This window comes from Ciconia boyciana, chromosome 1, assembly GCF_034638445.1.
Source record: "Ciconia boyciana chromosome 1, ASM3463844v1, whole genome shotgun sequence".
NCBI lineage: Eukaryota > Metazoa > Chordata > Aves > Ciconiiformes > Ciconiidae > Ciconia > Ciconia boyciana.
The window spans coordinates 120366072-120387371 of record NC_132934.1 but is presented as its reverse complement, the minus strand read 5'-3'; the positions used below and the strand labels follow the sequence as shown (position 1 = coordinate 120387371).

Below are 21300 nucleotides of genomic sequence, written 5' to 3'. Positions count from 1 at the left end.
GTTTTTTTCTCCATGCAGACTCAGGTTGTGCTGGGATCTTCTAGGCTAATTTACCAACCTAATCCCAGCAGAAAGAGGACTATGTTAAATGAGACACCTACCGCTGTAGACCCCGAAGATGTGGCTACGAAGACTTTGATCACCATGTTGACAGTGATGAAAATGAATCAGCAGAGCACGCCTGCTATCCACAAGTCACCACAGTCCCAAGAGGAATCCAAGCGTTCGGCAGCTCCTGGGCTAACCCAGGTCCTAAATGGATGCCCTCCTCTGCCCAGCAATCCAGCAGCTTCGGCCTCTCCCTCTCTCCGGGGTCCCGGGTTTTCCCACTCCGTTGGCTCTTAGGTATTTTGGGACGAGGGGCCAGGAGAGGATTGGTTAGTAAGAGGAGCCATAGCAAGGGGTTTGCACCTGCCCCTGGCCTTATTGCATTAGATTGACAGGGTGGCAGTCCAAAAAAGGCAAAGGAGAGTAGTGCACCAATGAGACAGGGCTGGAGAAATATTTGGGAGAGGGGGAAGGGACAAGTGAGAAGGGAGAAGGGACAGGGAGCAGGCAACTTAGTGCTGGGGGCAATCACAAAGCTGTTGGGTAATGTTTAATGGTGCATGGGCACTGTCACAGCTACTGCCTGCATAAAAGGGCTTGTACCCTCTCCCTGACCACAAGAAGGACGCTTTGGAGTTGTAGCTGCAAATTTTACGTTATAAAAAGGAGGACGGGGAGGGCAAAGGGAGCATAGATGCAGTAGTAATTATAGCAGAGATCATATTGAAATAAGCCTCAGTTACAAACGCTCTCAGCTTTAAAGAATTCAGATCATCATCACACTGCAGGGCTCAGGGACTTCTCTGAAATAAATACGTGTCAGTACATTTCCTAATACTGAGGAGGGTAATTTGGCTGCTTCTATGTATCGAGAACCTCTTGTATTTTTTCCTTCTTTTTGCATCACCAGTGAAAACTGCCAGGGCACAAGGTATAAGAGGAGGTCCAGAATACTTGGTAAAAAATATCCCATTCTACTTTGTTATCTAGGATGCTCTTTTTCTATCTGGTTGTCGCCTTCTGCCTCAGAGATGGACACAATTCAGTGGCTGCCTGCACATATTTGCTTAAGGAGGTCTCTGAGCATGAGAGGTATTTTAAGAATGTTAAATGGTAACAGATTACTCTCAGGTTTTAAGGGCCAAGTTTGTTTCTGCAGTAAGTGAGCAACATGCCACTGAGCTCAGTAAAGCTGACCCAATGTCAGAGGTGAAACTGGCCTAGGTTTTAGAAAGTGCTTCCACACATTTCAAACGTTAAGATTGAATATAGCGGTGTCCAATCCTGAAAATACTTAAAATGGAATATAATACTTTATTTCCAGGATTGATTAGGTAGGACCGAATGCACAATAGTAAAGATGCTCTTGAAAGTCAGTTTTTTGTCTGTCCAAACTATTATGTGAAGCTGGAAATGCAGTATTCCATGTATGGAACAGGGATCCTGAAAAACCTCACTGAAAACTAAAAATAACAGTATGGATAGTTTGCACTGTTTACTGTGGCTCACCATCTGTCATTTCTTTCTTCTTTTGAGAGGCAATAGGAGGTCCAGCAAAAAGAAAAGCCTGTTAGAATCAGGTATTTTCAGAGTATTTTCCTGTAAAACAAAAGAACCCCACCTTAGTGCAAAAACATAAATTATTGCCAGAAGTTATTACACATGCTTGTTTCTCAGGAGATTTTGTATGTAAGTACAGCCTAGTAAATTCAAGGGAAATGACTGGCCATTTGGAACATAACGTTTTGAATTAATGTATTTGGTTACTACTGCTCTGAAGAAGTACAAACAAAGGATGCAGTGGTCACTGGCTTCAAAGCATACTGATAAGCCTTGCAAGCATAGCGATACTAATAATTAATACTCAAAGCAGTAAATATTTGTACCATCAAACATCCACAGTTAGGACTGGGACAAAGTTGCCAATTAACGCTCTCTCCTGTTCTACTTCACACCTGAAATGCCCACTGAACTACACAGGGAAAAAACAGGATGCGGCCCAAAGCCTCTGCCCGCCTGGGGCTTGGCAGGGGAGGCCTGCAGGGCATGATTCCCATTGTGTCCGGCCTTGAAGAAAAATATTGCTCCGGCTGCTTTCATTCCTATGGGATTTTCCCCCTTTTTCAGCATAAAAATGTTTTCTGTAAACCCGACTCGTGAGTTTGGAGCCTGTTGGGTTTGGCCTGTGTGCTCTCAGGGCGCGCACCATGCCACACCACACGACATGACACGACACGACACGACACGGCACAACGTGAAGTGCCTTCACGGCCACCATGAGGCTCCGCGGCCTATAGCTCATGGCGCCGAGGGACCCGCTGCTTGCACACCACATTGTCAAATTCCCTTTAAGACCCCGGTGGGGTACAGAAATCAGAGGGGGGAAATATATACGCAGACATCTCTGCAGGGTGCGGGGCGAGGGGGGCGGCGGGGGCGGGCGAGGCCGCCGCGCCGGCTGCGACTACAGCTCCCAGGGTGCCCCGCGGCCGCCACCTGTCCCCATGGCAACGGAGACGCGCCTCTCGGCCGAGGAGGCCGGTAATGGCGGCGGGGCCGGTGGCGGCGGGGAGACTCTCGGGAGGCCGGGAGGGGACGGGGCACGCCGGGGTGGGCAGTGGGGCCGTGGCAGGGAGGAGGTGGGGAGGGATGGAGGAGATTTCTTGAGAGGGCAGAGGGGAAGGTGGGATCCCCTGCCTGTGGGTGCCCAGTGGCGAGGGGCTGCTCTCCCGCTCTGGACAGGGAGAGCAGAGCAGGGCGGTGTCAGGCTGGGTGGCAGGGCCTCGAGGTGTCTGTCAGGGCCTGGGGCTGGGTGTTGAGGTGCTGAGTTGGCTGTCGGGGCAGGGCGCTGACTGTCAGGGCGTCGCGGGGGCTGCAGGGCTTCGGAGGCCTCTGAGGTGGCTGGGGAGAGCGGGGTGGCGGTTGGACCCACCAGCACCCGCGGGAACCCTGCACTCGTGAGGGTGGTGGGGGAGCTCTGGCTTGTGTGGACCACACCAGGGAGCTGTTTGGGGACCTTGGAGGAGCCCTGAGGGCCCTGGATATGCCCTCGCCCTTCCTTTGTGAGCAGGTGGGCCCTGGCACGAGGCTTGGTTCCCTGGGGCTCAGGGCTCGGCTGTGAGGCCGAGGGACTGCTGCACCATGCTGGTCTGGGAAGTCAGACAGCGTTCTCCCACCAGGACTCCCCCTTCATTTACTTACTCTGTTTTTCAACACAGATGACAATTAATTCTTCCCCGTGACAGTTTTGCAGTTTCTGGATGCTTGAAATGGCATTTTCATCTTTGACAGATAGATTTGGCCCTAATTATTTTTGTTCATGCATCTCTTCCTTCAACATACATTCTCCTAGTGTTTGTCCATTTCAGCCCCACTTCAGCTACTGCTTTTTTTTCATTCTGTAGTAGTATCTTTCATTTCATTTCTCTGTTTCTTCTCCTTCATCTTTTGTTTTTCTGTCTTTTCTTCTCCTTTTCCATTTTATTTACTTCTCAACATCTGCTCTTGAAGCTGGATGGTGAGGTTCAGCCCACACTTCTCGTCAAAACAAATTAAAGCAGTAGTTTTAAGTTTAATTTAAGCTAATTTGATTTAAAGATAATCTGGCCAGAAAGTGTTGACAGTGCCAAATCAAATTTAAACAGAAATACAAATCTATGTACCAAGCTGGCATTTGCCTAATCCTCATCTTAAAATACGAGTTCTCATCTCTTAGGTGTTATTGCACTGGCTCAAATTTCGTAGGACCCTGGGCATTCCTCAGTCTTCCACAAGGAAGAGTTGTTCATGTAAGGGAATGAAGAGTAATGAAACTGTTTTGATTCAACCTCGAACATTTTGTGCAATCCTAAATTACACCTGTTAATTTTCTTTGGGAGTTATGTGATTCTCCTCCCCCTTTAAGAAATTTAATTTAATTTAAAGTAAAATGCCATCACAAAGCAAAAATGCCAACAAAGGAGTTAGAATGTTCTAACTGTATCTTCTCATTTTTTTAGTGAAGGCTACTTGTTAAAAGCCATCTGAACTAAAATATCATTTTAACCCCCCTTAAATTTCTTTTGCATAATTGCTATGCCCCTTTTAGACCCCCGCAAATATACAACTTATTCTACTACTGGGTAGAATTCTGCATCTATAAAACTATGGTCTGAGTAGTCTTCATGTGATATTAAGAAAATGAAATGGATTGAACCATATCCCAAGAAATAATTTTTACCAGAACCACAGCGTTTAAATAATGCTGCCACAAGTATGAAGTAATCTGTTCTTCTACTCTCCAGTAGCCTCAGTAGGGAAAAAAATTGAGGTGTAACAGATATTCACAAAGACATTAAAAATTAGTCAGCATTCTACATGTTATGCTAAATATATGTTTTTTAAAAAGCCAAACAATGAGGAGAGTTCATTTTGTCTGAAAATTGGACTATTGAGAAAAGACAATGCCAGAGGAAGCAGCAATGTTACTTAGAATGTGGTTAAACAAAATGAGATCATCATCTCATGAGAGAACCACATGTCTGACAACAGTGCATTACCGGTGATATTTTCCAAGCTATATGGGTGCATAAGCATGGAGATAAGTGTCTTGCAGCATTTTCAAAAGCAAACAAATATGTTAAGTACAGTTAGGCTATGAAGAAATTGTTTTCATTAAAAAAAAATTGAAATTTTCCCTAATGTTTCTTCTGAAATTGTGCAGAGACACTTTTATTACATTGTGAGGTTTTATTTAGCAAGCTTTTTTGTTTTTACAAACAATTCTGATTTGAAAATAAATAAAATAAACATCCCCAAAGTTATAGAAAACCTTTATTTCATTCTCTAAGTCAGATACTCTGTTGTGCAGCTTTAGGTGCTGCTATATCCTCTATCTATAATGTTAATGTGGCAGCTAAGATTTTTTTTTTCTATTTTAATGCATAAGTTAATTTTGTGATCTGATTTGTGATCTAATTATTGAAAAATATGACCAAATGACATTTTTATGACATGAATGGTAAGCTAAAAATACTATTAAAACACAGAAATACCCAGTTTCTAGAGACTTGAACAATTATTTTTTTAATATTGTAAAGGACTTTGTAGGTATTGAGCATAAATACAATTACACTTCTTTTAAATTACATTAATCATGGAGGAAATGTATACATTACAGGAAACAAACTGTGGTATCTATTTACGTTTAAATGGTAGTACCTTGTAAATCTTTAGAAAATACATGCCAGGATCATAGTAAATTCTGAGATAAAAACTAGTATATTTCATATTGCAGTTCATTCTGGAAACAAACTTATCCACTTGCTACAGACCACACAATTATTTTAATGGCTTAAAGAGTAATGACTTCTTTTTTTAAAGGTAACTTAGTATTTCTTAGTGTCACTTAATATAGTTGAACACTGTTTAGCATTGTTTATGTTAACTGTAAACAACTCAATAACATTCTGATTCTTGATAGTTTATGGAGGTCAACTTTTAAGTCTTCTATCATAACACAGTGGTGAACTCAGATGATTGTTTCCTCCATATTTTAGTGACAGAAGATAATAAGTGAGAACATGGCACAAAAAGCAGGGATACTAAAAATTCCTGAAAGCACAGAAGTATCAGAAGCAGCAGCTGTAGCAGAGGTAATGACTGTAGGCGACACAGTAGAGAATACAGAAATTAAAATTCTCTTGCTAACTATTCTGAGGGCTTTGGCAGTGACTTGCTCTGAAACAGCTAGAAGCAGGAAATGTTTAGAAATATCAGGAACTGAAGAGAACAGGAAAAGAAAAGAAAGAAAAAGGAAAAGAAGAAAAAAGGACAGCATATCTTCCTCAAAGATGATAAAAAGGGTACTTTGTTTTCTGGTAGTAGTAAAATGAGACTCTCTTGAGAAATATAGCTGTTCCCTTTCTTTGGCATTTTTTCAGTAATTAGGAAGACAGGGGAAACAGTTTTTCAGTGAAGAAAAATAATAAATCATGTTTCAAACACTAGGAAGGGGAGGGAAGAGAGATAGAGATTCCCTATTGTGTTATCCCACAATACTTGGCAACCCAAGAGGCAGGATAATCACCTGAGACGTGGGAGCACCTTTGCAATCCTTATTCTTCAGTTTTAATCTGAGGACTTGAAAATAGCTCTCCCACATCTACTTCAATTTCTGTTTTTGACTGTGCATCATGTGATGAGTCTGAAAAGGCCCTTCCTGAGGAAAGTTACTCAAAAATTGTATGTCTGCACAAAAGTGTCAGTTTTGACAAAAAAGCATGTTTTGGCCAGCTTAGTCATGGTGTATCATGCAAAATTAAGTTTCTGCTTCAATGGAATGACCATATAGCACAAATATATTCCCTTTATGAAAATGTTAACAGTGAAGAATCTTTTCATGTCTGCATGTTTTCTTATCTAGACCCATTCTTTCTTAAATCCCACCATGCCATGTCAAAAAATGAGTGTAAAACCAATTAACCTTTTCCTGCTAAGCTTCAAAATTTAAAATAGATCTAACAAATCTACAAGATGCAAGTCAACCAAAAAAAGAGAGAGGAACCACTGATTATCTCTTCTATTATATAAGTTATATGCTGCTGTCAAGAAGTCATACTGGCATGAAACTAGCAGACCAGAAAGAATAACCACATTTTAAAAATCTACTTAGCAAAAGAATCATTAGTGGCTACTAGCTGTGTTGGATATTTTAAGTGGTTATTTTTGCTGGTGCATGGCTACTTGAAACAATCAGTTTCCCAGGAACGCAATTATAACCTACATTTTCACCCTATATAGATGTGTATAGATTTTACAGTATTTTTGTCCACTTTTGCAGGAAGGTATTTTCCTATTTCTTTTCCATCCTCCCATTCCATTCTGGCAAAATAAAATAGTAATGAAATGGTTGTTCTCATTTTGCAAATACTTGTGTGATGACATTTGTGGTCATAGTGGTCTTCCTGCAGTGGAATCATATTACAGAGAACATACAGGTGTGATGCTTGCGTACTTTCCATTTGCTTTGGTTATTACCTCTGGTGAGTTTTTTCACAGCACCTGTTAATTTTGCTCACTGCAGAAGGTCTTGAATGTGTCTAACCTCAACTGACTGCTATAATTTCTTCTCTGTTTACCTGAACCTCCATTACAGTCCTTCTTAATCCATTTAAAACATATGTAAAATAAATAAATGCCCTGCCCAAATCACAGTCTCTCCTCCTTTTGATTCCTAATCTCAGATTCTTTCTATCCTTTCCTTTTGCTGTCACACTGAATTTAGTAGTCTATTCTCCCTGTGTGGCTCTGTATGAGTGAGGTCCTACCAGCTTGCCCCCATTCCTCTCCTCTATCAGCAGGGCCATCAGAACAAAGACCATCTGGTTTGTATTCTGAAACGGTGGAGTACATCGGGTATTTCAGGAGTAAGAGCAAAGGACAGACAGTGTGGTTGTTCTTCTCCATGCCATTGAACTTCACTCCATTATCATCAGTCTACCCTATTGTGCCCAGCTGTATAACTGACCCCCTTCATACTTTCCTCTAACTTGCTGCCTTCGCACACCAGGCATGGGTGTCAGGGCCCAAGCTAGACTCCAGGCCCTGCCATGGGAAGGGGAGGAGCAGAGCTGGGCTGAAGCTGCGGAGAACAGGAAGGTTGTTGCGGCTGCTGCCAGCAGGAAAGGGGAGAGAGAGGAATAGGTGCTGCTGTGGCAGGGAAGAGCCATTCCCCACTGAAGCCACTGCCCAACACATCTCTCTCTTCCTAGGTAACACTCTTTCCGTGGCTTTGCACTATTCTGGCTTAGGTCACGGAAGCAGCGAGGCCATGGCGTGGTGGTGCCCTAGGCAGTGTCCTGCTTTACTCTTCCTGCTGCTGATTTGATGTTGCTTCACGTCTGCAACGGGGTGTTCTGGTTGGGGCCTGCTCCTGTAAAGAGTTTGTGTGCAGAACACCCATTGGATTCAACAGAAGTGCTTGAAAAGATCTGTCCTTTTCCTCTGGTGTTTTTTAGGTTAGGACCTTGCCTATTTTATCCATAAAATGTTATATGATGTATAAATTATTATAATCAACTTCTAGCAAAATACTGCCTGGAATGTCTTGAGAGCTATAGTGAAATTGAATATATGCCTGAAAAAGGGGAACAGGCTCAGATTTACAGTCTTGACTACTTTCAAATTCTAATTATGTTTCAGGAAAGGAAAATGAGAGTAATTCACTTAGGATGCTGGCCATAAAGAAAGGCAAATGGCAGTAATACACTTGGAATGCTAGCCCATAAAGATTTTTTTAAATTGCTGTATAGGAGCAGTGTATACAACTGCGTAACTGTTCTATTCTAATAAGCATATAAGGGTTAATAATGTAGTTAAATTCCAAGCTGACTTGAAAATTCTAGAAAGCTGGTTAGAAATCCTAGCTGCAGAAAAAAATAACCATGTGCTATTGTGAACACCTTGTTTTTTGAGTTCTTGCAGACCTGTAGATTACTATGTTGTTTCTTTTTCTATCACGCTCCTGTTCAAGGTGTGGGTCCTCCCTCTTGGGAATCTTTCAAGATGGGGTGAATTTGGTTCATCAGTCCCCGGATCATGCCTACATTAGTGAACTGCATGATTTACAGAAAGAAAATTTGTTTCCATTGATACTGGAGTAATGTGTTAACATAAACATACTTTACTAAGTTATTCCCAGAGTATTCTTGCTGTTTGCCTCAGAAGACACCACCTACATAGTTACCCTGATTAATGGAAAGTGAGCATGATGGCTCTTTCGAATGCACATGGCTTCAGAGAATGAAAGGAGGGAACCTTGACCTCCTATAGACCTAGTTAGCTATGGCCCAGTGCAGCCACATAAATGCACACACAGAGATATAGAATCTTTAATGGCTTTACATGTGAAATACTTGAACATTGGAGTCTTAGTATAGATCTTGGGCGTTTTATCAAATATACCACAGTTAAGTAGCTTGGATGAGCAGTGTATGAGCTTATGTGAGCAGTGAAGACATACAGTGATTTTGCTGTCTCAAATGATTGCTGTATATCAATGCCAGTTTACTTCGGTCTGAATGCAGGAGGAAAAAAAATTGCCAGCTGAGAAGATACAACATCAGAATTCTTCATTTTTAAGCCTGCAGGGTAGTATGATTTCCCAGAAAAAAAATGCAGTGGCTCAGCGAATATCATCAGCAAGACTTCACAAAATTAAAGAGCTGAAGAATGAAATATTTGATTTACAACACAAACTAGAAGCATCAAGCTTAGAAAACCACGTCTTGAAACTGCTTCAGTGTCGACATTCGAAAGCAATAGGTAGATACGAAAATTCAGAAAGTAACTTGCCGGATCTTTTAGCAAGTCATTGTAATGAGGTGAGATCTTTAAGGAAACTCCTGAGGATGTCTCAGGAGGACGAGAGAAATACATCCAGGAAGCTCAGAAAAGTTGAAGCAGAGCTGCTAAAAACTAAAGATGCTTTGCAGGCCTTGCATATGCTTTCAGAAGACAAAGCTCTTGCAGAGAGAGAGGAGCTTGATCACAGATTATCAGTCCTTACAGAAAAAATGGAAGTGAATAATAGGAGAATACAGGTAATATGTGCATATCATTGTATTTGTGGAACAATAATAGGAGAGGTTTCTGTGCAAGAGTAGTGGAAAGTTTATAGCTGCTTCTTGTCACATTAATGATTCTGATACAATCCTGTAACATTGAACTTTCTTTTTAATCCAGAGCTGTCCTGAGTGTAAGGTAGTAAAAATGACAGTAGTATCCCCTTCCAATATTTTAAAATCTGTCAGAAATGTATGAGTGGATTGAGTTTGGCAATAAAGATCTTTTAGGAATGAAGTCATATGCCTTAACCCTCTTGGGTCAGAAGCGTAGCATACAGCTGGAGAGCAATCTTCAGCAGAGTGTCTACTCTGCTCCCTGCCAGCAGCATGGGGTACCCAGGGCTGTCTAGCCACAATAGCACAGACCCTAATTTACGCTGGCAAAGGACAGGATTAGTCATATATGGAGGCCACCAGGCTGCTGTTGATCTGCTACCTTGAACAACCAAAGCTGGCTTATCTAGAACTAGCACTGTTATTTTTACGTGGTGCTGGTGGGCAGTATGGACATACGTACATCTCCTATTCACTAATTACTGTCGCTCACTGTACTCGGCTGTAGGGTGGCTGCTGAATTAAGCAGCAGTCAGGTGTCCAAGATTTTAGGGTTGGTTCTACTCTTGTTTTATTGTGCAAATATAGTAAAAGCCCAGTGGGAGTTTAAGAGGAGGTAATTCAGCTCCTTTTAGTATCTCATGCTTCTTTACTCTTATTGAACCTTTCACAAAAAGACAGAAATACAGTTTTTAATACAAAACTGGAAGAGCAAAATGTCCTTTGGCCTCCAGGAATTAATTTCTATTTTCTATGGGGTACATTATGCATAGAATTAAAGAGCCAGGTAATCTTAGAGGCATTTCACCATCTGAACAGCTAGGTCTGAAGTACATTTATTACATGAAAGAAAATGAAAATACAAACAGCTGAATTCAGACTCTCTTTTGAAAACTCTATTTACAGAAGTCCTAGTGAGAAGCTATAAAAAGCCTGCAGGATTGTGTGTCCACCTTACAATTTTAGCAACTAGAATTTCAGTGCATGGCACTGGGTTCTGATGATAAAGTACTTGATAAAGTACTCAATAAATTACCTAGTTTTCATTTACACTAAGCCTCCTTATGTTGCTGCAGTTAATAGAGCTCAGTGTGAACAGAAATGTTGTCTTAACATTTCTCAAATATTGGATTCATTAATCCATCAGAAAGGTAATGTACAGCCTTATTTTTCATGTTTGAATGCCAAATAAACACTTTTGTTTAGTAAAATTAAGTTCTATACCAGGTTTTGCTAATTTTTAAAGTAATTTTTCAGATACTTCTTCATAATTTCATGCATTGTTTAAAATAGAATATAATTATTAGAAGTTTACTTTTTGTTATATTAGCTTGCTTATTTTTTAGATCTGGTAAGAACTGAGATTTTCAACAGTCATACTGAGTACATCCATATTGTAAAATATGTGATTTTTTTAAGAGCCTAGAAAAGCAGCTGAAGTTGAACAATAGCACCTTTAGTCGTCAGTTGGCAAATGAGAGCAAAAAAGCTGTGGAAGCTGGGATAATTACAAAGAACTTGCAAATGGAAATTAACTCCCTTCACCAAAAAATTAAGGTATTCAAGGTTTTAAAAAGGTTTCTGTTCCTACAGGAAGATTCAAATATTTAATGTTATCCATTCCTTTTGCCTCTTTTATATTATTTAGTAATGGAACTTTTGTTTCCTAGTTGAGTCTACAGTCTACCAAAAAAAGTCAAAATATAAAATTATGAAATTATTGTGGGGTCTATTTGTCAAAAGTTCAAAGTAGTTCAATAATTAATCAATCAAAATGGAGATTAATGCATCACAATTTGAACAAATAATCCCCACCAACTTGTTACCATTTTGATAGATCTAGGTCAATACATTCATCTACTAACTTTAAATGAGCTCCCTTATAGAAACACTTTCAAATCAAAATGAGCCAAATATTACAATCTGCAAAACTAGAGTTTAACAAAAAGACTTACGTAAATGTTTCAATAGTTTGTTTCAAATTCCAGCTTGGTTTTTAGACAGATATTTTCAGGACAAATATGTCCAGTTCAACACTTACTGAATGCTTGTAAACCAGACATACAGGAAAACCTAAAAGTGACACTAAACAGAAACAGAAACAAAATTGCCATGAATGGTATGTCACATGAGTTGTAAACAAGAAGAACAGAACATATTCCAGAAAACATGAAAATCCTTGTGGCTTTTTAATAATTGAAACTGTGTTTATAACACAGTTAAAATACACTTTTTTTTATTTCTATATGAAGTGACCAGTTCATCTGTTGATTGCACTAGGGAGCTTTCTCTTTCTAAATGGAATCAAATGTCTGTGAAAGACATTGTTATGGGGAGTTTTCCCAGACGTTGTGAAGGGCAGAACAGGCAACTACTGAGGATTCGTGGGGATCTGCATTTCTGTACTGGGCACTGTTTGTCCCTCTTACCCATGTATCAGGTGCAGAAGCTTTCCTCCTGATATTTGGCAGCAGCCAGGCTGCCCAGCTGCAAAAGCCCAGTGAGCTGTTGGGTAAGGAGAAAAGTACTGTGCTCTTCCCGGGCCCTGTATCACAGTCCCCCGAGCAGCACTTACAGTGCTATTTCCCTGCCAGAGTCTGATCTCCTCCTGTATGTGCAGATCTGGGAGACGAGAATAATTATAGTCCCAGGAACACTAACGTAAAACTGTTCCAAAATGCAAATTATTCTAAAGTACAGTTCTTACCTTAATGCTTCTCAAAAATATTTCTCTTATTTCATGTGTTTTCCACACAGGTTTCTACGTGTGTCCAGTTCTCTTAATGTTATATTTAGATTTGGAAAACCTTCTATTGTTTTACCACAAGGAAGACCAGACATGCTTCTTAACCTTATTTCTGTGCCAGAACAGAGTTTATTTTTACACAGTCATAGTTTTGGGCACCTGGCTTAGTCAGACCATTCAAGGTATTCAGACACACAATTCCCTTTTAGGTCAGCCTGTATCTCCAAATTAAATGCAGCTCCTATTTTTCACACTAAAAATTGATATGGCAAGAGTGTTACTGAAATCTCTCTTCTGTGTTTAAGACAGATTTCAGTAAGGAAAGAGGACTCTTGCTAAATAAATTTTTAAAGTGTGCCTCTGAATTGTATGTCCTCTCCCAAGCAATAGCTTGTGAACCAGAACTGAGCACATTGTAACCAAGGGCACTGAGCAAATAAAAAAATTCAAAAAAGGAAGTAAAGCCAAAAATTAATCTGAAAAAAACCCTAAGAACAACAAATGATAAAATCATTAGTGAAGGCTTCATCTTTTGACCATTGTGTTATGAAAAAAATCATGTAGCTGTGCTCTTAGCCTTAAAAAGGTAGAATTTTGATTTGGCTCCTGAAAGAAAATGACAGATTCCTATTTATGTAAATGACAAAGTCACCACATGGCCTGGCACAAAGCAAAATTGCTGACAGTTTTCTCCCAACATGGGAAAATTAAGTTGGTAAAAAGTAATTCTTAATGCATATTAGAAATTTAATAGTGTTTATTTCTTCTTAGGAAAAGGATCGGCAGCTTTATGTAAAAAATATCTACGCAAATCGGATGCCTAAAATCCCAAAAGACAAAAGCGATTCAGTACCTCATGAAAAAAGTACGTGTATATTCATTTTCCTTTTTTTGTTTAGTTATGTGAAACTTACTTACATTGTTTTATAACTGGGATGTATATTCCAAAATAAAAGCCAATATAGTACTTTTATATGGGGTAAAATATTCTGGCATATACAATATAAAGAGAAGTGCTTGGTGTTTTGTTCACTTATTTTATGAATACAAACACATGACCTGTTTTTAATATTTAACCCAAATTTCATCATGAATAGCATTTAGTATACGTAGTTTTAGTATGCTAACAACAACACTGAAGTAGTGCTGCTACTTTAAGTGTCTATTTGCATCAAGAACTGCTGGCCTATTTGGTTTTTAACAAGGTGAAGCTATCGGTCCACAAAGCTTTTGCAGACTAATTTTTGTTCAGGCTGTTCCCTTTGACTTGGCCTGGAGAAGTGGCCACCCTAGATCTAGAATTCCCACAATATGGCTCACTAACTCAAAGCACCTCACAAACAACCCTCCTGTAGCAAGTTCCTAGTTTTAGTCCAGACTTTCAAAGTGCTTTTATATGAGCAAAAATAATTAATTTAATTTGGTCTTTAAAAACTGTTTTCTCATCTTTAAAATCCTTAGACCCTGTAACTTAGAAATAGCAGGGATGCTTCAATGTCCATTATTGAAGCTTCTGCAACTTGCATTTTGTTGGGGTGAAAGGAGAGGAGGAGTTTTCAGATACAAGGTTTAGGAAGTTTAAAGGCCAATCTGATGATCAAACTGTCAGCTTATCTGAGAGAAGAGAATGTTTATCCTTAGTAGTCCTTTGGTTTTTAGTGTAAGTAAATTTAAATGGGCAACCAGAGATTGTAATAACCCAGTTATTGTATATCCTCTCTATGAATTCTATCCACAGAATTGATGTTATTTAGAATAATATAGTAGAATGATAGAAAAGAACAGTAGAAAGTTAATTCTATCAAGGAAGAAAGAGCTCTTTAGTAAAGAGTATTTTTTTCACATGGATGCTCAGACAGGTATCGGAGAGAAATATCTATTATATGCAATCTTGTCTATCAACCATTCCAAGAGCAGCTACCTTGTGTGGGATTCAGCTGCCTAATTATAGGCATCCAGTGCCATTTGAGATGCCCTAGCACATTCTGCCTGGCCCTGTAGTTGTTGTTCCAGAAGGACATGGGTGTCCCATCGGTCCTGTATTACATCGGCCAGCCTCATGTGGATACCTTGAATACTCAAGGGCATCTCAAATAGCATTAGGCGCCTGTGTTCAGACAAGTGGATCCCACCCCTTGAACTGAGGGAGCAACAGCTAAAAACAATTACAAATCATACAAGCCAAGAACTGTTATGTTGCCCATGTGCCCACAATATTCATCAGGGACAAAAATGTTGAAGAAGATAGTTTTCTTGAAGCACTTATAAATTTCTTATTGTCATACACTTTAGATGTAGTATCTAGAATTTACTAATAAATTTTTTTTATACAGAAAATAATAAACAGATTTCAAGTACTTTCTCCACATTGAAAGTAATATTTTGCCTCCTACTCAGGATCATAAACATTCTGTCAATATTCTAAAGGAGAGCTTTCTGCACAACAAACTTACACCCTTAATTTTGGATAATGATCTGAACTTTGACTTTCCTGGGCTAAGTACCTCTTTAAAATACTGGTCAGAATTTGAACTTTCTTCATATGAGCACAGAAGAGCACTTAAAATTTACATGGTAGCAAACAGATTTGCTGGAAATATTGCACATGCCCACAGAATTCTTCAAATTATGGTATCAGTACAAAGTCTTATCGTAGTCAGTTGCTTATTTCTTTCCTCTTCGTTGCCTTTGCAAATCCATTACTCTGCCTTAACTACAAGTGAACTACAGGGGAAAGGTTGGTAATTCAAGTTGTAAAATTAAGAAACACAAATTCCTCCTTCTCATTCCAAGTCAGGTACTTTTTCTATGAAGCTCTGAATTCCAATTTTAGTTACATCACGTAACCAGCTGTGGGTTTTTTATTTTTACTCACATATGGATTTGTACAATAGTTATGTAAACTACAGTACTTAAATCACTGTTTACTATTTAAGTTCTTCTTTTCTTTAAGCAAGATAAGGGAGCTTAGCTGGAGAGAGACCTGATATTTTGTAATGAAAAGGTTCCAAGCAAAGTTGTCTGATCTTTTGGTATTTTTGGCCAATAAAGGTTTCATTTTCTGCCAGTTAATGGAAACAGATGATTTAGAAATCTAGAACTGGAATTATTGACAACTGTTTTTCCTTTTCACTATTGACTTGAATTTTCCTATAACAGACTTAGAAAGACCTATTTCTTCAAGTAGTTATTTTCTATTCCGCGTTTGCAAAAATTTTTACCCAGCAGGAAAGAAAAAAAAGAAATGTGGGGCTGCATTTTTTAACACTCCTGATAAATAGCTGAAGGTAGGCTTGCTTAGGTTATCAGAAAGCTCTATGTACATAAATAAAATTGATTTATTGAATGAAGCCATTAATTTCATAAGCTCTCCTTGTTTGCTCCGTTGTGGGAAGGTCACACCAGCTCACCTAGAGGTACAGCTCCCCCTAGTTCTGAATCTGAGGAACGCTCCGCTGATTTCTGCTGGAAAAGCTGCTGAAGTAACTACTGGCTGGTTCCCTTTTGAAAGGGAAAACTAATTCCCTCCACATCATCAGGGCCATTCCTTCAAGAGTAATCCTCAAATAGTTATCAACATCCTTTTTACCACCAAACTGCAAATATTTGAAAATCACCATTTTTATGGATAGTCTGCCTCTGATTTCAGAGATCAAAACTGGGAATAAGGTCGAATGTTGCTGTAGGTAAGATCACATTTTTGCTGCTGTGCTAGCAACTTTCTCAGCCACTGTAGTCATGTCAAAACTATTCTAAAAATAGAATAAAAGAACAGTATACGCACCTTCAGCATCCCATCTCCATTCAGCTATTTCTTTGAATGTCTCATTCAATCACTCCCTTGGAATCTCTTGTCAAAGACTATAGATATTTCAAACAGTGTTAAGCATTTCCTCTGAACAGTTTGGTTCCATAAAGCCTTAGATAAGTCCTTAACTTTGAGAAAGGTGAGTAACCAAGTCAGAAGGCATAAAAGCAAGCACATTTATTATACTCTGTAAGATCCAAATTTAGGAACGTGAAAGCTGAGGCCTCATACCAGACCCCTTAAATTTACATTAGAATGTTACCACACAAATTAAGCCCACACGGGCTCTAGGGTATAGACACATTTGTCTGACTTTGCATGTTCTATCTGAACGGGACTTTGTAGGTCTGAAACTTAAGTATATTTATGATGTACTGAGGTACAGATGAAGACACTCAGAAGTCCAGGTAGCTATGTTTGTGTTCCAGTTTCAGTATTTATGGATCAGGCAGAACAAAGAATTTCTTTATTAAAGGACATTAAGACATGCAGCAAAAAGGTGTTTAAATCCTAGGCCACATACAAGTCATCAAAAGATATCTTTTGTTTCTACCAACAATATAATTCCAGAAACGACTGTAATACTAACGATTGTCCTTTTTCAATAGGTCTTAGTATAAACAGATCAGTACAAGTAGATAAACAGAGGTTTAGATCACTGCTGCTGTCACAGTACCAAACTCAGGAAACAGAAAAAAGTCCAATTCAGCTAACAAAGGTACGAAAAATCTGGATCCAATCCTGTGTTTAAACTCTCAACTAAGCTGTATGTTATTCCGTAAGTTTCAGTAATATGCCTGAACAGCCTGATCCGTCATCTTAACTTTCTCGGATGTGGATATTGTGTGAATGTAATTATATTACAGAAAATATATAGGATAAACGTTGTGATACAAAATAAGAATATAATAGTAATAGAAATTACTAATCTTCTATAAGTATTGCACTGACTGTGTACCTTTAAAAGTCACTAAACAAGTATTCCCTCATTATTCTTACCTTTAATTGCCAATTATAGGAGAAAAAGTCTTCCGAACACAAGAATCAAAAAGCTAAAGCAAATGAAGTGTACACAGATGCCCAATGTAGAACAGAAAAGCAACCAACCAAGAAAATACCAAAGCCAGAGACTTTTAATACAACACGTAGAGGTATATTTTAACATTTTTCTCAGAAACTCATTTGATCTTTTCGAAAGTTGAATAAACTGGTGGTATTGGTAATTTACATGGGTCTGACAGCCATTAGCTGGCACCTGACTGACAGGAACTAGTTCAAAAAAGTAATATATTAAGCGTCACTGAAATCTAGCTGCTGGCAGTGCTGCACTGACAGCAGAGCAGCTCCACAGTATAAGGCATCTTCATACTGCTGCACTTCTAAAAGGAGTTCCTGGTCATGTTGCTAAAAAGTCAGTGCTTTGGCTGTAAAAGTATACTTCAGTTAATAGTTTGTTAATTCCACACTAATCAAATACTGATCTCAGATTGTGAATCTTCATCATAGCTGATGTCAACACATATTTCTGGTTCAGGATCTGTTGCTGAGAAAGGAAAAGGACTTCTTCAAGGGCTGGGAGTATCTCCTCATTACAATGATCACTGTAAATAGATTTTATGTAAATCTTAGCCATTGATTGTGTTCTCATATAATGGTTATATGCAAGGGACTTATCTATAAACACCTTTATTTTGAAGAGATTCTATAGAATAGCAGAAACCAATGCATCTATACCTTTATCTGAGCTTTTCTTTCTAAAAATACTCATGTTATTTTCATTATAGTGAGGCTTGTAGAAAGAACCACGATCTGAATGCCATCATGCTAAATACTTCACAAATGGTAGGAGACATTATGTGACCTAAAGGTCACGCATTTACAGAGGTGAAACAGGTTGCTGAGGTCACTTACTAGATCAGTAACAGAGCTAGTAATCTGGAATGCATTAACTCCTGTATTTTGTACTCTGCCTTTTCAGCCGCAGCCTTTCCAGACTCCACCAGATAACTGAAGTCGCCATTTGCCTTTGAAATCCCCTTTTAAAATTGACAGAAAACACAAGTCTTCTGATTCTGCCTGTGAATCTCCCTCCTCACTGCCAGACTCTCTTTCGGCTTTCTCCCACTGCTGATATTAGACTTATTTATTGAAGTCTTATTCAGCTATTTTAATTATCATAACTTCATACTTCTCCTTTAGGCTTGGACCCTATCTCATTTTGGAGGTACTCTGAGTCTCTCCAAAGCACAGAACCTATTATAAATTGTCCCCTGCAGCAGACAAATGTATTTACTGTAGGCATTCAGCATACGCATTCCTTTTTCTACTAAAATGTGGAGCCAACTCATTTAGAGGTTAGAGAGTTGCAGTATATTCTGCTCCACACAACAAGCAAGTCTGTTGTCAATTAAGGGAGAGAAAATCATACATATATTTAAGTTCCATTTAAAAGCAAGAAAATTACAATTAGAGTTTAGATCTCGTGGTTTCTCTGTTGCATTGTACATTACTTTTCTGGCCCTATATTTAGCTGTTACTATTTGCATGCTAATTCATTTAATAAAGTTAAACATAATGAAAAAGGTAAAGATAAAGATATTAACCTGGATTCAATGGCACAATGATCTTGTTTAAATCTTGCCCCATCCTGTTATATTTATTAGTAAATAGCATTGCCATAACCCTCAAGACTGAAATACCATCAATAATAACTTAACCAATGAAATAAGGAAGTCAAACTTGCTCTCATTAATGCTTCATGACTCTTTATGTTGCTAGGCAATTTAAGAACATTCCTAAAACCCACAATATTTCATTTTAGAGTATTTAAGGGAGGGCAGACTACTGATGGACGAATACACTTGCTTGGAATTTATGAAAGAAGAAGAAAAGATAGATTTGCTTAAATGGGAGCTGAAAAAACTGATGAAAACTGAACAAACTCCTCTAAGTGACACTGTGAAAGAGAACAGTAAAGAGGAAGATGCAGTGGAAGAATATGAAAAAGAAGAAAAAAAGCCGGACGAACAGCTAAATAACAGTGAGAAGGCAGGGAGTAAATGTGTAACTCCAGGTCCAAGAAACAAAACACTCCTGAGGCTGGAAAAAAAATACATATTCTCAAAAGCCACTGAGAATTTGTATCACGGGCTTCCTACATCAGGTACAAAATCCAAAAAAGGTAGTCTTCACAACCATAGACATGCAGGTCAGGACTGCAGTGGAACAGCTGAATCAAAAGTGAAAAATTCCCTTGGGCTATATGAACCATCTTTTGGTAAAGTTACCAAAACAAGGCGGAAGGACAGTTCCACTGAAGCGGAAGGCTGCACTCATATGACATTTGCTGACAGGAAAAACAGTCTTATGAAAGAACTCTTTGGACCGGGCTGTGTTTGAAGAGACAACCATTCAAGTTCTGACAGGAGAGGAATGAAGACACAGAAGTGAAGGGATGCAGGATTACACAACCCAAATTTCAAACCACCACTACTGACTAGTTCATAATGTAAAGCTTCTAACACTAATGAATTCATCATGAGAATACACAAACTAATTATTTTGATAGTTAAGTACATCAACTTATCTTTACTCTAGAAATATGGATAATTTAAAACATTTTCTTAAAAAACAATGGTTTTACCTTCATTTAATGCACATTAAATCTTACAAGTACTGAGACTTTCTTCCAATGATTTTTCCAAAATGACAGTCAAATCAGTTGTCACAGAAGAACACTCTTCTGTTCTTGGTCCTTGTGCATGCATATGCATCTTAGTGCCTTAACAGTTACGACATTTTTACCTGTTATCAGGTGTCCAAGTTAGTCCTTGTTTTGTAATTTCCAGTTTTTTGCATTCTCTCTGCAGACTGAATTTTGAAGCTGATTATTTGCTAGCTAGCTGAAGTGAGCAATCTGCTTTCATAAGGTTCATTATTGGGTCAGTACCAACAATGCAATAAAAGAAAATAATTTTTTATTTTCTTCACTCCTGAAATAGCTTCCAGAATTCACACATAATAAAAATAATTTGCTATTACACTGTTTTCACTAGCATTATAAAGCTCTAAAGCTTCATTCTTTTCCACTGTTAGAACTTATCAAAGCAGTTTGCCTGGTAACTTCTACAGCTGACATCCAAAGATGAATGTGCAAGAGTAAACTATTGTTTTGGAGAAGTCAGGCATATCCAGTTCTCAAAAGCCTTTAAAAATCCTGTGTTTAAGGTTATGTAAGCGAGGGTAGGAGGATTATGTTTTGTTCCTCATAGTAATTCATGAAACGTTTGCTCAAATGTGAAGTTAGGGAAAACTATGTGTATTCTATTAATTTTAAAAGACAGTAGCACTTAAAAAAAAAAACTTCAAAAAATTATACCACAAAAGGTGATTAAGACATTTAGATCTGAACCTACTTGCAGCATATTTCTTTTCAAAATTGCGAACGTTTTTCTTGAAGTAGTGCTTAAGCTGTACAGTGGACAGGTTTCAAAGAATGACTTTGTGTAGTCAGAAGAGTAGGCGTTTCTCCTCTGTGAACTATTAATACTTCTACAATGCCTTTACTGCTGTCCCAAAGCTAAGAGCAAACAAGCATACATAATCCAGCACTCATTTGTACTGACTAGATGACCAAAAGCCTTTTTGCCCTTACTCACCCAAATGTTTGACTACAGCAGCCAACAAACTGCGTATTTGATGACCCCATGCTAAGTGTGGATAAACAGCAAATGCCATCGTGAAGATTTTAGACGATACTGCTTTTCTTGACTTCACTGTGTTAAACTCTGTAACAAGCTAAGTAGAAATATCATTAGCCACATCTTTAGATTCAAAAATATGTCAGTCATAGTTAAATAATCTGTCCCGAACACTTTTAAAAAATAAATAAATAAATAAAGCCTGTTGATTCCAACAGTATCTCCTTATGCAAGAACATGGGGCAGGGGTTGTTGTTGGTTTGGGTTTTTCTTTTGTTTGTTTTTTTTAGGAAAACTGTAGTTAACATTGCAAAATGGATCAGAAAACTTGAGGTGGGT

General features: G+C 38.6%; 2 protein-coding genes across 3 annotated transcripts in view; one reads left to right on the top strand and one right to left on the bottom strand.

Moving 5' to 3' along the window:
- The window catches only part of SH3BGR (SH3 domain binding glutamate rich protein), a 28672-nt gene extending 28258 nt beyond the window's left edge, over window positions 1-414 (bottom strand). Inside the window, exon 1 of the mRNA XM_072846771.1 lies at window positions 102-414. Within this exon, the coding sequence (XP_072702872.1) occupies window positions 102-146 (45 nt within the window). The 5' untranslated portion in view covers window positions 147-414. The remainder of the gene's footprint in view (window positions 1-101) is intronic.
- LCA5L (lebercilin LCA5 like) overlaps window positions 1-21161 on the top strand; it is a 49272-nt gene extending 28111 nt beyond the window's left edge. Inside the window, exons 1-6 of one of the 2 annotated variants that reach the window (XM_072846736.1) lie at window positions 9183-9629; window positions 11127-11264; window positions 13225-13318; window positions 16870-16979; window positions 17280-17412; window positions 19083-21161. In XM_072846736.1, coding sequence (XP_072702837.1) covers window positions 9183-9629; window positions 11127-11264; window positions 13225-13318; window positions 16870-16979; window positions 17280-17412; window positions 19083-19660 — 1500 coding nt within the window. In that variant the 3' untranslated portion in view covers window positions 19661-21161. Of the gene's footprint in view, window positions 1-9182; window positions 9630-11126; window positions 11265-13224; window positions 13319-16869; window positions 16980-17279; window positions 17413-19082 lie in introns of those variants that run through there. The other variant, XM_072846745.1, reaches the window with a different exon arrangement.
- Window positions 21162-21300: the final 139 nt, after the last annotated feature.